This window comes from Kickxella alabastrina (genome assembly GCF_025024165.1).
Source record: "Kickxella alabastrina strain RSA 675 chromosome Unknown BX661scaffold_11, whole genome shotgun sequence".
Lineage (NCBI taxonomy): Eukaryota > Fungi > Kickxellomycota > Kickxellomycetes > Kickxellales > Kickxellaceae > Kickxella > Kickxella alabastrina.
In genome coordinates this window covers 287,824-302,172 of record NW_026251482.1, presented here as the reverse complement: position 1 = coordinate 302,172, position 14,349 = coordinate 287,824, and the positions used below count along the sequence as shown (strand labels likewise).

Here is a 14,349-nt window from a genome sequence, read left to right as displayed (position 1 = left end):
AACAACAAGATCTGTATGCCAATCTCCTCTCTTTCGCGCTGCCGCCCCCGCGCCTTTTCAAACGCCGCATCTTGCTTCTCGGAGATCCTGCCTGGAAACAAATAATGGGGCGGGCCCTCTTGGTCTTGGCGGCCTCTGGGGCACTAAATTAGCACTCTTTTTCTCTTTCTTTCTCTTGTCTCGTCTCCGCGGCACCAAAACACAGGCCGTTGCCGCCTGCGCTGTCCACTATAATTAAAAACACCAGTTTGCTATCCAGATTTTGAGGATCGGCATCGGTCTTGCCTTCCCCTTTTTTGCGGAGCCCAGTTTGCACAACAAACACGCACTGCCTTCTCTCACTGCTTTCTCTCTTCCCCTTCAGTCATTCGCCACTGCGAATCCTGTTTACATGTTATTACCAGCGGCGATCAAAGGGGATGCGCGTCAGCCTGCCTCAGCAACCACCTCTTTGCATGCACTTTTTTTGCCGACCGGACAAACTCTGCCCAACCAAAACACCACCCAGGACCATTAGAGACCGCCCAAGACGCATCATCTTGTCCTGTTTTGGCGCCTGTGTATTTTTGGCTTCGTTATTTGTTTTGGTTTCTAAAACCATGCCTTTTCTACGCTCTTCGCTGCCGAGACGTATATATGCAAAGGCTGCTGCCCGTCTCGCTAAAAAAATTGAATTTTTTAAACTCCACATCTTTAATTCTTAACCCTTTGCAAAGCCCGCCCGCCCGTCCGCCCCCTATGTTAACCCCAGCAGCCCGGCCCCATTGAACTCGGCTACCTCCACTTGAACCCATTCACTATTATTTTTATTTATATATTCGACTTTATTCCCTTTTATTTGTGCGCTTGCCAACTATTTCCAAGCCACTTCGTATTCATCCCCCAACCTTCACAAACACGCTTCTTCGCTGCTTTGTCTCTATACCTATACTTATATTATACACTAATTTTTCGCTCCCCTCCCTCTCTTTGTCTTCCACCCGCTCGAACAATTCATATTAATATTTGCTGTCAATAGTTGATAGCCAGTTGTCAATAGTCTTTTAATACCCAGCCGTTCGCCCGACATTGCATCTGCTAGCACACCCACTTTACCTCCCCTTTTTTATTTTATCTATATTTTCTCCCTGTGTTGACTCGCGCGCTTCCTTCTGTTAGAGACCACACATACTCCCGCTCTTTTAGCCGACTGTATTTTTCATTCTATTTTTTAATCTGCATAACAGTTAAATAGGTTCCCTCACATTTAATACCCTCCCCATATTTACACCCACAAAATGCTTGCTTTCCAGCCCAATAACCAGCAGCAGCAGCAGCAGCAGCTCATCTCACCAATTACGAGCACAGGCCTGCCAAAGTACAGCCTCGTCGAGCCCATGGGCCACCCCACAAACGCCTTGGTCGTCTACCTCTCAAACTCCATCAAGCGCGACGTGCGCCTGCTCGCGGCCATGGGCCTCATCAAGGAGTCGGGCATGAAGGTCATTAACAGCTACCTGCCCTACGCCTCCGCCGCAACCTCCATCTCGTCCGGCGATGAGGAGAGCGCAATCATGCGGGCATGTCAGACAGCAACAGCACACTGCCCCTAACACATCCCTGGAAAGCGTGCAGCGGCCGGCAAGCGCCTTTGACCAGTCTGTCGACAGCTTACCCAACATGTCAGAGGACCCCAAGCGGATAATCGCCCAGATGAAGAAGCTCAACCGCCAGCGGTCCGAGACCGCCCCCCTGCGTCCCGTGCAGAAGCACGATCACAGCCCCGACCAGCATCAAAGCCAGAATCAGCTGCACCAACTGCACCTCCAAATCCAGCGCGGGCCCAGCTCCCCGCGCAAGGAAAAGACGCACAAGCACGAGGGCCTGAGCGCCAAGCTGGGCGCCTTTTTCAACAAGCTCACGCTGGATGCTGAGACCAGCCCCAGGCTAAAGTCGACCAAGGGCTTGGCCTTCACGCCAGTCAACAGCCCTCGCACGCCGGGGTTCCCAGCGCATCAGTTGGGCGCCTCAGCGGCCAGCGTGGCCTTCCCAAAGTACCCGGGCACCATGGGCTTCCAGAAGCCGGCGTCCACATGCGGCGCTGCAAACGACGCTGCCAAGCGCAGCAACGAGCGCAGTCTCTCCGATGCGCCAAAGTCGCCCCAGATCTCGCGCATCAGCGCTGCGGTGAAGACCGAGCCTAGACTGACACACCGCGTCACGGTCAGCCACTGCCAGGCACCGGCCCTCGGCATTGCCCCGCGCCAGCACCAGCAGCTGCTGCGGCTCGAGCAGGACACCTGCGCAAGGCATCCCAGAGCAGCCAGCTGTCGGGCGTCAGTTGCACTGACTCGACTGCCACAGCGGGGTACTCGTCGACGGACTCGGTACGCTCTGGCTCTGGATCAGGCTCTGGCTCGGACGCGGCCTCGTCTGCGCGGTCGTCCCACATATCGTCGAAGGCATCGAAGGCGTCGACATTGGCGACGCGCAAGCGTAGCTTCACGCATCTCGGGCTGTCAATGGAGCTGATGTCGGCAGACCAAGGCGAGGCGCAGCAGTCGACGTCGTCGCGCGGCCCGCAGCTGCGGCGCACAAAGCCCGCGGCCAACATCTCGGCGCTGCAGGCCAAGTTGGTGTCGCCATGCGGCATGTCCGAGGGCATGGCCCGGCTGGCGGCGCCCACAAACTCGCTAGGGCTCGTCATTCAGACGTCGTCGGCGGCTATTGCGGCCAAGCCAAGGCCACTGCCGCTGGCAACGCCCATCCGCGCGCAGCGCCACCACAACAGCTTCAGTGCCTTGCACAAGGAACCCAAGAGCCCCACGAGCGTTGCCCGCATTCAGGGCGGGCTCTCGAGCATTGCCAGCTCGCGCAACCCGACGTCACCCACCAAGGCCGCAGCCCCCAGCACGCTGGCGTTCCCACCCATGCCCTCCGAGGCATGCCAGCTTGCCATGCTCTCCGCCTCAACCGGCTCGCTGCAGCACGCGCTGGCGGCTGAGCAGGCCGATGCTCAGCGCAGCGCGCAGCAGACACCGCCGCCCTACCTCAACAAGGCGTTCAGCGAGTCGATCGTCGACAAGTCGCTTGCGGCCATGGTGCTTGTAGCTACGGCAGCTACGACTACACATCAAGCATCAAGGGTGACCTCGAGTTTACGCGCGGTGAGCGCATCGTCATCCAGAGCAAGGTCAACGACGACTGGTGGTTTGGCTCCATCCTCCCCGAAGCCGGGCGCGGCTCTACCGGCCGCTCCGGCATGTTCCCGCGCAGCCACGTTTCTTTCAGCTAAATATTATTACTCGGACGTGCCTGCGCACTTTAGACGCGAATACATTTTTTCTTTCGTTTGGCATTACAAGTTACAGCAATAAAGATTCAGCAATAAAAATTCGGCAATAAAGTGGCCGATGTGTGCATATTTATGTGGCATTTGGCGTTTGTATTTGTTATTTGTTATTTATGATTAATATACAGCATTCAACATTTATACATAGCGCTTAACATTTATATTCAACATTTTATGCGCGGTTCTCAGGCAAACTAAAAAAGGCGAACATAAACATTATTGGTATTTACTGAGAACCAAAGGCACCTGGCCTGGCCTACTGGTTCTGCTGCGCAAAGATGGGCGGGGGGAAGCGCTGGGCGAAGGCGTCGACAAGCTCGTCATCGGCGCGGATCACGCGGATCAGCCATTCTCTGCAGTAGTCGCGCTGCATCTTGAGCGCGCTGGGCGGGAGCGCTGCCTGCTGGGCGACTGGCGCTGGCTCTGCAGTCGGAGCGGCGCTGGACTCGCTGGCTGGGTGGACCGAGGTCATGCGTTGGCGACCAGCGACACCAGCTGCTCAGCCAGGTTCTGTGCAACGCTGGTGGCCACCGGCTCGGGGCTATCGGCAGGCTGCTGCTGCTGCTGCTGCGGTGGCAGCATGGACATGCCAGGCATGAGCTGCAGTGGCCCCATCTGCATGTTCTGCATGTTCTGCATGTGCGGCTGGGGCGTGTGCGGCGCCCCGGATGGCCCATAACCAGTTGCGGGAACACGTGCATGGCGGGGTGCATGGCATACGCCATGGGCGCGGGGGACGCGTGCGCCGACCGTGGCACCGGCGCGTTGCCCATCTGCGGATGCCAGAACTGCTGCATCTGGGCCATGTACGCGGCGTTCGGGCTGATGCCCTGCAAGGCCTGGCCCGGCAGCGGTGTTGCAATCGTCGACGGCGGGAACGGTGAAGGTGCCGGGTGGAGTACGGGCGACGGCGGCCGTTAGCTCTGCTGGTCCCATTGGTGCCCTGGCCATGGACGGCCGGCACCGGCACCGGCAGCGGTGACCTGAACGCAGATGCCTCGTCGGCGCCGCCAGTCGCGTACGCCTGGTTTTGGACCTGCGTCTGCTTCTGGTCCTGCGCCTGGGTCTGGAAGCTCGCAGCCATGCTGCCTGCTGCGGTGGGGCTCGTCTCACTGGGCTTGACTGACTTGCGGGCCATGATAATCGCCGGGTCCAAGGGCAACGCGCTGGCATTGGCGCCGACGTCCTGGGGCTGGCCACCGGCTCCGCCTGAGGGGTCGAGCCCAATGCCTGCAGCTTGCTCACTAGGTCGTTCGGGTTCGCACTGCCGCCCTTTGAGGCGCTGTGCGGCTGGTGCGGCTGCTTCTTCTGCTGCTGGCGCGTGCGATTGACAATCGTCGAGAGCGCGCTGTTGGCGCCCGCAGCCTCGTTGGCGCCGTCCCGCCTGCTGTTCGAGCGGCTGCGGGGGTACATGCGCAGAAACTCGCGCTCCTCCTCGGCGTTCTTCGGGTACAGACACCGGGGGCCTTGGCCCACAACCGCCGATCGCGCGCTGCTGCAGCACATGCTCAGCTGCTCGGGGATCCGCACTCTGTCGGTCTCCTCATAAATCCAGATTCCAACAATGCCGCCGCCGTTCTTCGATGTATATATCGCAATCTGATCCGACGCCTGAAAGCTCATGTCCGCGCTGAGAAGCTCCGTATAGTTCTCCAGCCCCACTCGGTTCAAAATCGTAAATCCGTAGTACGGCGCCGACGACCTACACTTGCTTGCTGGCACAAACCGATGCAATGCATTTTTTTAGTACATTGAGGCACATATGTGGGCCAGCTTGCGACCATTGTCAGCATGCCATATTTTCAATAAAGGTCACGCCTGCTTACCTCTTGTAAACGAAAAGCGCGCCCTCAACTCCTTGTTTGCCTACAACAGGTATGCAGAAAGTACGCCGCCCGCAAAAAAAGATGAATAAGAATAAAAATATATGCACGCCAAATTTGCCGTTAGCACAGGCTATTCGAGCTGTTTGTCTAAATTCGCAGCCGATATTCACACCGAAAACCCCCACCAAGCGAGGCACTAGTGGCCATGGCCATCCAATGCGCAAACTTACCCACGACTGGGTCGACTCCTCGAACTGGTACAAAACTACGTGGCTGGTCGTGTCAACGATAGCATCGATTTGGTCGTCGTACCGCCGCAAAACCTGCAAGTTTGCTGCCAGCTTCTTTCGGGCATCATTCGACAATTTACTGGGTGCCATACTGCTGTTGTGAAGAAAAAAACGTAATTGCGTTGTAATTAGGTGAGACTGCACAAGGAAATGAAAATGCGGAAATAAAAAACTGCTCTTTATAAAAGTTGAATTAACGTGAAGAAAATGAAGAAGAAAAGAAGAAAAGAAGAAAAGCGAGGGCTGGAAGGCTTGTCTTGTGGCAATAGCAGAGGAGTCACTTTTGCGGGGACCCAATCGCCGACAAACCCTGCGAACACCAGCTGACCCGTACTGCACCCCTGATTAGATATGAGCTTTCGTTGGGCAATTTGGTCTTGCGCGACGAAAATCGGGAGTGAGCACACTGCTGCAAGCATTCACAGAAACGGCCCCTTAACACGGATCCATTCCCCCACCAAAATAACGAAAATAACGAAAATAACGAAAATAACGAAAATAACGGCCTTCTCGCGCCATTCATTCAGGTGGCAGGCCACCCGTGGCTCAGCTGCCCTGCCCTGCCCGCCCAAATCACGTACGGTCTCCGACTCTTTTCTCTCTGCAATGGTGCGCATACCCAGAAGCAGTGCGTGTGTAGCTCTGCACGTGAAGCGGCCGGGCCGTGGTGTAAAGCAAGAAAATATATAAGGAAAAGTACTTGAAAAGAGAGCAAAGGAAATTGGGCCGCGCCTCACTTGAACAGCTTCTGAAGCGATGTGTTCTTCTCCGAGTCCTTCTTCATGATCTTGGCCACGGCCATCTCAAAGTCCTCCTGTGTGACGTGCACGCGCCGCTCACGCAGAGCGTACATGCCGGCCTCTGTGCACACGCCCTTAACCTCGGCACCGCTGGCGCCCGACATGCGCTCGGCGACCTTGCGCAGGTTGATGCCGCGGGTCAGGTTCATCCGGCGCGAGTGGATGCGCAGAATGTCTGTGCGCGCAATCTCATTTGGAGGCGGGAACTCGATTTTACGGTCGATACGCCCAGGGCGCAGCAGCGCCGAGTCGAGGATGTCAATGCGGTTGGTTGCCATGATGACCTTGATGCTCTGTGTGGGCTCGAATCCGTCGAGCTGGTTGAGCAGCTCCAGCATCGTCCGCTGCACCTCCGAGTCGCCGCCACCGGACCCCGAGTCGCCTCGCGACGAGCCGATGGAGTCGATCTCATCCATGAAGATGATCGAGGGGGCATGCTCGCGTGCCATGACGAACAGCTCGCGGACCATGCGGCTGCCCTCTCCAATGTACTTCTGCACCAGCTCAGACCCTGACACACGGATGAACCGACAGTCCGTGTGATGAGCGACCGCACGCGCAAGGAGCGTCTTTCCGGTTCCCGGCGGGCCGTACAGCAATACTCCCTTGGGCTGCGCAATGCCGAGCGCCTCGAACAGCTCCGGGTGCTTAACCGGAAGCTCAATGACCTCTTTGATTTCCTTGATCTGCTCGTCCAGGCCGCCGATCATGTCATATGTCGAATCGGGCACCTTCTCGACCATCATCAGGCTCACGAGCGGGTCGATTTTGTTGGGCAGGATTTTGCAAAGCTTGAACGAGTCCGAGTGCAGCGCAACGCGGGTCGATGTCGTGAGCTTTGTAATATCAATGTCATCAGCAATGTCGACAACGTGCTTGCCTTCGGGCTGCAGCTTCACCAGCACCTTCTTCTTGCCGATGACCTTGACAACCTCGCCCACCGAAAGCCCGGGCTCCTGCAGCAGGTTCAGCTCGTCTTTGAGCAGGCGCACTACATGCCGCGAATTTAAGTTGCAAAATAATACACGCAGCAATACAAATTAGTAACCAATTCTGCGCGTTAGTCAATTTAAAACCCGGCGGGTAAGCATAATCAACTCTATTCTTACCTCTGGCGTTCAATGTGTTGCGCTGGGCCTCGAGACGCCGCAGATTCTGAGTCTTGTCGACGATTTTCTGCTCCGCCTGCTGAATTTTGTGCTGGTAGTACTCGCGGATCCCTGAGGCTCGCCGGCACCCTGTGTGGCCTGCGCGCCGTGCGCAATTGTGCTGCTAGACATTCTTCAAATAGCGCTCGAGTATGGTGAGACTAAAGCGATTGATTCTGAGGTAAAAGAAAAAGGCGATGCTGAGTGCGAGTGTGTTGATTGCAGATTACAAAAAGAAAGGATATAAAAAAGCGATGCTAGAATGGAGAGAACAATAAAATGAAAATGAAAATGAACGCTGTAATTGTTCGCCGAATGAGATTGCACACCAGTCAATTGCAAATATGAGATTGCGTACACACTTTGCCTTCCTCAATAATGAAGCCTGCAATGCCCCGCTGTTTACTCAAGCACAAAAGTAACAAATGACGCGGCCAACTCGCCAATCAGCTGATTAATCAGGAATATAATCAAGGCGCAATTATAAGCGCTTGGCCTGCACAAAATGATTAAGCGCGCATTTTACGCTCGTTGCCGATTTATAGAGTGCTGAAAATACAAAATACAAAGTGCAAATTTGAATTTTTGGGCTGGCGTCATAGGCTAATCCAATACGGGCGTGGCCCTTTGGCACCAAGTGAGATGGCACACAGCAACAGCGTAGGCTTAGTAGTAATTTCTCTTTTCGACTTTTTCAGTTAGCTGACACATATCTCAAATTGTAAAAGGTGAGCATCAGCGAATCCATTGCCGAATTTTAACAGAGAGAGGGCTCACGCACAATAGCAGCAACAGGCAGAGCATTCGCGCGGACCCGATCATGCCAAATGGATGCATCCATTACAAACAGATACACGGGGGCACGTTAGCCGGCTGCCAGGCTCACTCGTAGAATCAGACACAAATTCCGTTGACTCTGGTTTATTGGCAGACAGTTTGAAGGAGGGCTGTGTCCAAATTCGAAATTACGAAATTTCCAATTGAATGTCTGAATTTGACATATTTGGCATGGCTGCAGTCTTTGTTGACACGGCTTTCAGCTATAGTGCCGAGTATTGCCACGGATTCTGTGCTCTTGGTACAACAGTTGTGGCTGTGGCTACGTCAGGAACAACTCGTGTATTTTTGCCTTTGGCAAACCTTGCTAATGCCGAAAGGCTGGCGCATTACACCACTGTTTTTGTTTGCTTGCACACAGCATGACTGAACGATTCTGTGAGGACGGCATCAGTCAGCGTACGGGATTATATATTGCAACGGGCAGCCATATGAAGCAGTGCGCAGAGGAATAGGGGTGGGCGCAGTGCTAGACTGCACCTGCTTTGCGACAATTCAACCTAGTTGCACGAGTGCGAATTCAGGGACAATCCCTTTTTGTTTTCCTGATTCGAGGTTGTTAAACTTTGAATTGGCGGCGGCAACTTTGCTTGCGAGGAGCCAGAAAACGGACTGCACAATGTGCGCAGTTAGCTACGCACAATGACTGTTAGACACCCAAAACAACACAACTAACTTTATTCCCGTATCTGCTTTACCTATATTTTTTTGCATTATAGATGGTCCGCCCTATTGGTAAGGTTAACATTGTGAAGAAGCGCACCAAGTCCTTCGTCCGCGTCCAGTCGGACCGCTTCATGCGTGTCGGCGAGTCGTGGCGTCGCCCCGTGGGTATTGATTCCCGCACCCGTCGTCGCTTCAAGGGTACCCGCCCTCATCCCAAGATCGGTTACGGCTCGAACCGGAAGACCCGTTTCCTCTTGCCCGACGGTTTCCGTAAGTTCACCGTCAAGAACAGCAAGGATCTGGAGAGCCTCATGATGCTTAACCGCACCTACGCCGCCGAGATTTCCAGCACCGTTGGTGCCAAGAAGCGTGTTGTCCTTATTGAGCGTGCCAAGCAGCTTAACATCAAGGTTGTCAACGCTGATGCCCGCGTCCGCTCGGTTGAGAACTAAATTGACTCACATTTTTTATTTGTTCTGTGCTATAAATAAGAATGCAGCACTTTGCCATCGCCTTGTTTAGAAGCATGAATATGTGAACAAAACAAGCTCAACCAGAATGCTGTCCTCCGGTTTCAGGGCAACCCCCCTGCGATATCGATAGCAAACTCTGGTAAGCAGAGTTGTCTGGCTCGACCAGAAGCAGTGAAGTTGACATGCACTGCCGTCGTCTATTAGTTCTGTCCGCCGATCTAATCGTAACGGTCCGGATCTGCGCGTATTTGTGTGTGAATGGCCAGTTCGATAAAATTGGCATCGTATTAATGAAAAATAATAGACAACGAACACATGTCACATAATTCAAACAGGGCTGCGCAAATGAACAGAGCCTGCAACGTTTAAAAGTGCAATTCCAAACATTTATTGGCAACACACCATAAAGGAAAAAATGACACAAAAAGAGTTGATAATGACAGAAAGCTGTTGCATTAACGGTACGACTTCTGGAAGCGGGCACGGGCACCGGGTCCACCGAACTTCTTGGGCTCGCAACGACGGGGATCGGCAACAAGGAGGGAGCGGTCAAAGGCAACAAGGATGTCCTTGATCTCCTTCTTGGAAGCCTCATCGACAAACTTCTGGTAGAAGGCGACGATACCCTTGGCAATAGCCTGACGGATGGCGTAGACCTGGGAGGTCTGGCCTCCACCCTTGACGCGGACGCGGATGTCAAGACCGGCAACTTGTCCTCACCAACGATGAGAATGGCCTCGTAGACCTTGAACCGGAGATCTCGGGCTCGAGGAGCTCAAGAGGGTGACCGTTGATGCGGATCATGCCCTTACCGTGCTTGACGTAAGCGACGGCTGTGGCGTTCTTCTACAGATGGTTCAGTGGCAATTAATATATGCAGGAGTTGGTTAGTAAAAGTGGAAAACATTATGTAACGTGGACAGTAACTTCAAGCTTAAATCGGTGGTTCACATTTTGCATGCAACTACAGTGTAGAGTAGTACAGCTACATTGCCAAAACTGGTCTGGCGTATGTTGCGTGCAAAACATATCTATCTCCAAATGCAACCATATAAATATTGCTATATAGCTCGACATAAACGTACCTTGCGACCATAAGTCTGGACGGCCTCCATGTTTTTCTACAGTCAAAAAATGATCAGCGCAAAAGCAAAACAAGTAGGTGTTGTTAGCCAAATGCAGCCCCAATTGCGCGAATTGTGTCAAGTTAAAACCAAAAAACAATGCATTCAAGTCTGCTTTCTTGCAAACTCGCAATGAATATTGGCATATAAACGCTCAGCAATGACATGTGCTCCCAACACACCACAACATGCGCGCCTAGTTTCCACGCGCAAGTCCAGAGCTCCCAGGTACCAACGTATGCTGTGTTAACACAAAGTCACGCAGCAAAACACAAACCAACCCATGGGGTTTACCACCGGCCTCCACACTCTACAAGCGCGCGTAGAGCAAGTGGGCCTCATGTGTTGGCATTTGGCTCTAACAAGCAAACAAAGCCGGCTGTAGCCTGCCAACAGTGCAGATCGCAGCAGCGCAAATAAACTGGCTTATGTATTGCTACAACCAGCAAAAACATGCAAAAGCAGGGAATGGCGCTTGCGAATTGCATGCTGTTAAGCTCATTCAATTTTTCAAATTTGAATTCAATCGCAAATTCCACTGGCCAGTGCTGCCCATGCTCAATGTTTCGCCGCAATTTTTTATGGATGCTAGGTATGGCTGCTGTGTAAAACAATGGATACGCGTTGTATGTGTCGATGTGGTGCCCGAATCCAAATCACAGTTCGTGTGTTATGCGCATATGCTGAGCGTTATGTGTATCTCTGTATCTGATGGATGCATACTTTTAAATAGCGTTGAAGTTTAAAAAAAGCGCTGTAGAAAGAGAAAGAACACCCAGTAATTGATGCCCCTCAGGACAGCATATTGAGCGTGCTCAAGCTGGCCCAGCCAAGCCGGGCTGTGGTTGGAGCGCGGAGTGGCGCACAAGCACTGGCTCACATGCCAAGCGCTTAATTGTAGGGCAGACACTATCCCCCATTAACTAGCAGAGGCCGCTTGAGCGAGGCAGGGCGCGTTCGAAAATGCGAATTTGTGCAAGTCCACACACGCACATCTCACTAAAAGTAATAAATATTAATTGCATCGGCTCGATTACTTCAACTAGATCGAGTCGATTGAATGCTTCAGGCCAGCCAAAATTGGACATAGCTTCTTGACCTTCAGGCGCTGTGCAGAGCCTGTAACTAATCCAACAGCCCCAAACTTTAAATGTTGCAAGGTGGCAAGCTGCTTGGTTGGGCGCGCTGATGAATAGGCATAGAGGTGTTAATGAGAGCTTTTGAGCCGTCAAGCTGAGGCCTGATTCTTTCTCTTTCTACAGCGCTTTTTTATATAACAAGGCTAGATAAAAGTACGAATCCATCGAGACAACAACGCAGACAATTGACGACACCATACCGTTGCAGAGATAGCAGCTAGTGATTTGCACACATACCCACACACAAACGCCGGATTCCCTGACAGCAGCCCTATATTGATGTATCCATCCACGCGGCAGCAGCAGACCAAGTGGATATGAATCCATTAAAGTCACGACCTAGGAGGCACTTGTAGTTGAATTATTGACATTTGAGGGCATTGTGAAATCCGAATTTTGAAATGGTCAATTCAACCCTGGCATTTTGCATTTTGGAGCTCGCTTTGCAGCTTATGTTTTACAATTTGGCGAACGAGAGCTGCTGTTGCCATTGCCTGTTTTTTGCTTGTAAAAAACCTTTGCAAGGGCGGACAAGAGCATGGGAGGCAGTATATATTTGTGAGGATCGCGCAAACGAATCGCATTGCATTTTACGAACAGCTTGGTTTTTGATCAACGCACAGCGCAGTTTGCTTACAGGGCTTTCAGACCGAGTGCAATGCTTGTACAGAAGCTTTGGTTTTGAGGCTGCTGTTTTTGAATCGCGGTTGGCTGGTCGGTGGATTATGTGTGTGCTATTGCGATTGCGGCTTCACTTTATTGACTACTGGCATAGAGTAGTAGGAGCTAAGCTGGTTGCTTTCTCCGTGACAACTGCGCGAATTATTCAACCAGTTTATTACAATTGCAATACTGTTGGTCTCAATCATTTGCCACAGCGCAAACTTAAGAGAGCTGTATCTTAATCCTTGATGCGATTACTTTGGCGTCAGTATTCAGATAACTAACTATACACCACACTGGCAATTTGTCTGATTGTATCTATAGAATGCAGAACAAGCAGCTGCCGAACGTTCACTTCCGTAAGGAGTGGGATCTCCGTGTCCGCACCTGGTTCGACCAGCCCGGCCGCAAGCTCAGCCGCCGTCGTGCTCGCGTTGCCAAGGCTGCCAAGGTTGCCCCCCGCCCCGTCGAGGCTCTGCGCCCCGTCGTCCGCTGCCCTACCGTCAAGTACAACCACAAGCTCCGCATTGGCCGTGGTTTCACTCTTGAGGAGCTGAAGGTAAGAATCATGCTTATTGCAACATGTTTACCATGGAAAGTTTGCTTGTACAACTACAGAATTCACTCTTGATCATGTTTGCTAACACGCCCGGTGAAACTGTTGTTATTCCTTTAATAGGCTGCTGGTGTTCCCGCCAAGAGCGCCCGCACCATCGGTATCGCCGTTGACTACCGTCGCCGCAACCGCAGCGAGGAGTCTCTGGCCCGTAACGTCCAGCGTCTTAAGGAGTACAAGGCTAAGCTGATTGTCCTCCCCCGCAACGCCAAGAACCGCACTGCTGAGGATGTCGCCGCTTACAAGGCTGCTGCTCAGGTCTCTGGCCAGGTTGTTCCCATTGTTGACAACTACGTCGCTGAGGCTCCCCGTGCCGTTACTGCTGAGGAGAAGAAGGTCGATGCTTTCATTACCCTCCGCCGTGTCCGTGGTACCCACAAGGCCATTGGCCGCACCAACAAGAGCATCGCCTACTTCAATGAGAAGAAGGAGAACAGCGCCACCAAGAAGTAAACTCAGCATCTTTTGTGAAGTGCTTTTAATTGTAAACAAGTATCATTTAGTTTGCAACAATGCCAGTTTATATGCTGATATGGAAATTTTTAGTGCTGCGCATTACAACAAGCTTGTGTGCGTTGCCAACGACATTTTAATGGAAACCGACTGCAAATGAATAATATTAATGTGTATATATATGTAAATGTAAATGTTTTGTCAACATTCTTATTGTTGCTATAAACGTTGGTGCTGTGGGTACAGATGTGTGATCCTCTAGCCCTTGTGTCCAGTTTGACTGCTGGTGTCGCGTGCCGCTCGCAACGAACTGTCTGACAAAGCGTGCCGTCGCGCCTGTGATCTGGTGTCAGCAGCGTCGACCCATGGATTGGGTGACTGGCTTGGACTAGACGGAGACTGTAGCAGCAACGCTTGTTGCTGCTTGGCTGCGCCCCCGCGTCCAAATGTCGACGCGTACAAATAACGCTCTGTGGTCGCTCGACTGAACGTCCCCGCAGGCACCTGCGCCGAGGAGGGTGTTCGGGGGACTGCCGCGTAGCCTAGGTGCACACCGTCATCACTGGCATAGTTGTAGTGACTCGACTTGCGCGAAGATGGACGCAGCCGCGTGGCATTGTTGAGCCGGCCAACAGGTACCTTGGTCGACTGTGTGCTGGGCCGCGCGGGCAGCCAGCGCCCGAAGCGTGCGGCCATCCCGGTGGGTGCACCGTTTGTGGCGTTGTTATGTGGACTGTGTGTGGCGGCAGCATGCTGGTGACGAGCGTTGTTGGAGTTGTTGTTGCTCGAGTTGCTACTGTCGCTATTGGCCTCGGTGTCGGCATCATCGCCAATTGCACTACCACCGTTGGCAATGTATCTAGAAAGACCCGCGCCATGCGCAGCCGGCTCGCCAAAGACGCCGAGGTTGGTCGCGTTATACGGTGCGTCGAATGGCACAGTGCTGGCATCGTCATGCATGTGTTCTAATGGCGGGCGTCCGA

The 14,349-nt window shown here is 53.0% G+C and overlaps 6 protein-coding genes across 6 annotated transcripts; 3 read left to right on the top strand and 3 right to left on the bottom strand.

Moving 5' to 3' along the window:
* Positions 1 to 1,152: 1,152 nt before the first annotated feature.
* BX661DRAFT_17837 (uncharacterized protein) lies at positions 1,153 to 2,730 on the top strand. The gene has a single exon (XM_051534897.1). It carries the CDS (start codon positions 1,537 to 1,539, stop codon positions 2,509 to 2,511), a length of 975 nt encoding a protein of 324 aa, XP_051391674.1. The 5' UTR covers positions 1,153 to 1,536; the 3' UTR covers positions 2,512 to 2,730.
* A 2,107-nt stretch (positions 2,731 to 4,837) lies between these two features.
* BX661DRAFT_143301 (uncharacterized protein) lies at positions 4,838 to 5,537 on the bottom strand (the record flags this gene model as incomplete). Its single annotated transcript, XM_051533000.1, has 3 exons — positions 4,838 to 5,033; positions 5,158 to 5,197; positions 5,384 to 5,537. Coding segments are annotated over 3 exons (390 nt in total), but the record flags the coding sequence as incomplete, so codon positions are not given.
* Positions 5,538 to 5,927: 390 nt separating this feature from the next.
* Positions 5,928 to 7,750, bottom strand: BX661DRAFT_182538 (26S proteasome AAA-ATPase subunit RPT6a). Its single transcript, XM_051535990.1, is given in 3 exon segments — positions 5,928 to 7,238; positions 7,357 to 7,473; positions 7,485 to 7,750. 3 exon segments carry the CDS (start codon positions 7,525 to 7,527, stop codon positions 6,181 to 6,183), a joined length of 1,218 nt encoding a protein of 405 aa, XP_051391672.1. The 5' UTR covers positions 7,528 to 7,750; the 3' UTR covers positions 5,928 to 6,180.
* Positions 7,751 to 8,951: 1,201 nt separating this feature from the next.
* On the top strand, positions 8,952 to 9,350 carry BX661DRAFT_193860 (ribosomal protein L32e; the record flags this gene model as incomplete). The annotated part of the gene is made up of 1 exon (XM_051537821.1): positions 8,952 to 9,350. The coding sequence occupies one exon, from the start codon at positions 8,952 to 8,954 to the stop codon at positions 9,348 to 9,350; it is 399 nt and encodes a 132-aa protein (XP_051391671.1).
* Positions 9,351 to 9,826: 476 nt separating this feature from the next.
* Positions 9,827 to 10,486, bottom strand: BX661DRAFT_171036 (ribosomal protein S5 domain 2-type protein; the record flags this gene model as incomplete). The annotated part of the gene is made up of 3 exons (XM_051533671.1): positions 9,827 to 10,048; positions 10,092 to 10,217; positions 10,457 to 10,486. 3 exons carry the CDS (start codon positions 10,484 to 10,486, stop codon positions 9,827 to 9,829), a joined length of 378 nt encoding a protein of 125 aa, XP_051391670.1.
* A 2,136-nt stretch (positions 10,487 to 12,622) lies between these two features.
* Positions 12,623 to 13,366, top strand: BX661DRAFT_143321 (putative 60S ribosomal protein L13; the record flags this gene model as incomplete). The annotated part of the gene is made up of 2 exons (XM_051533001.1): positions 12,623 to 12,856; positions 12,977 to 13,366. The coding sequence occupies 2 exons, from the start codon at positions 12,623 to 12,625 to the stop codon at positions 13,364 to 13,366; spliced, it is 624 nt and encodes a 207-aa protein (XP_051391669.1).
* Positions 13,367 to 14,349: the final 983 nt, after the last annotated feature.

Excerpts from the sequence above, each read along its gene's own strand:
- BX661DRAFT_17837 (XM_051534897.1), top strand. The coding sequence starts at position 1,537 with ATGAGGAGAGCGCAATCATGCGGGCATGTCAGACAGCAACAGCACACT.
- BX661DRAFT_182538 (XM_051535990.1), bottom strand. The coding sequence starts at position 7,527 with ATGTCTAGCAGCACAATTGCGCACGGCGCGCAGGCCACACAGG. Across the intron at positions 7,239-7,356 it reads CAACACATTGAACGCCAGAG|TGCGCCTGCTCAAAGACGAG; the intron begins GTAAGAATAGAG and ends CGCGGCATGTAG.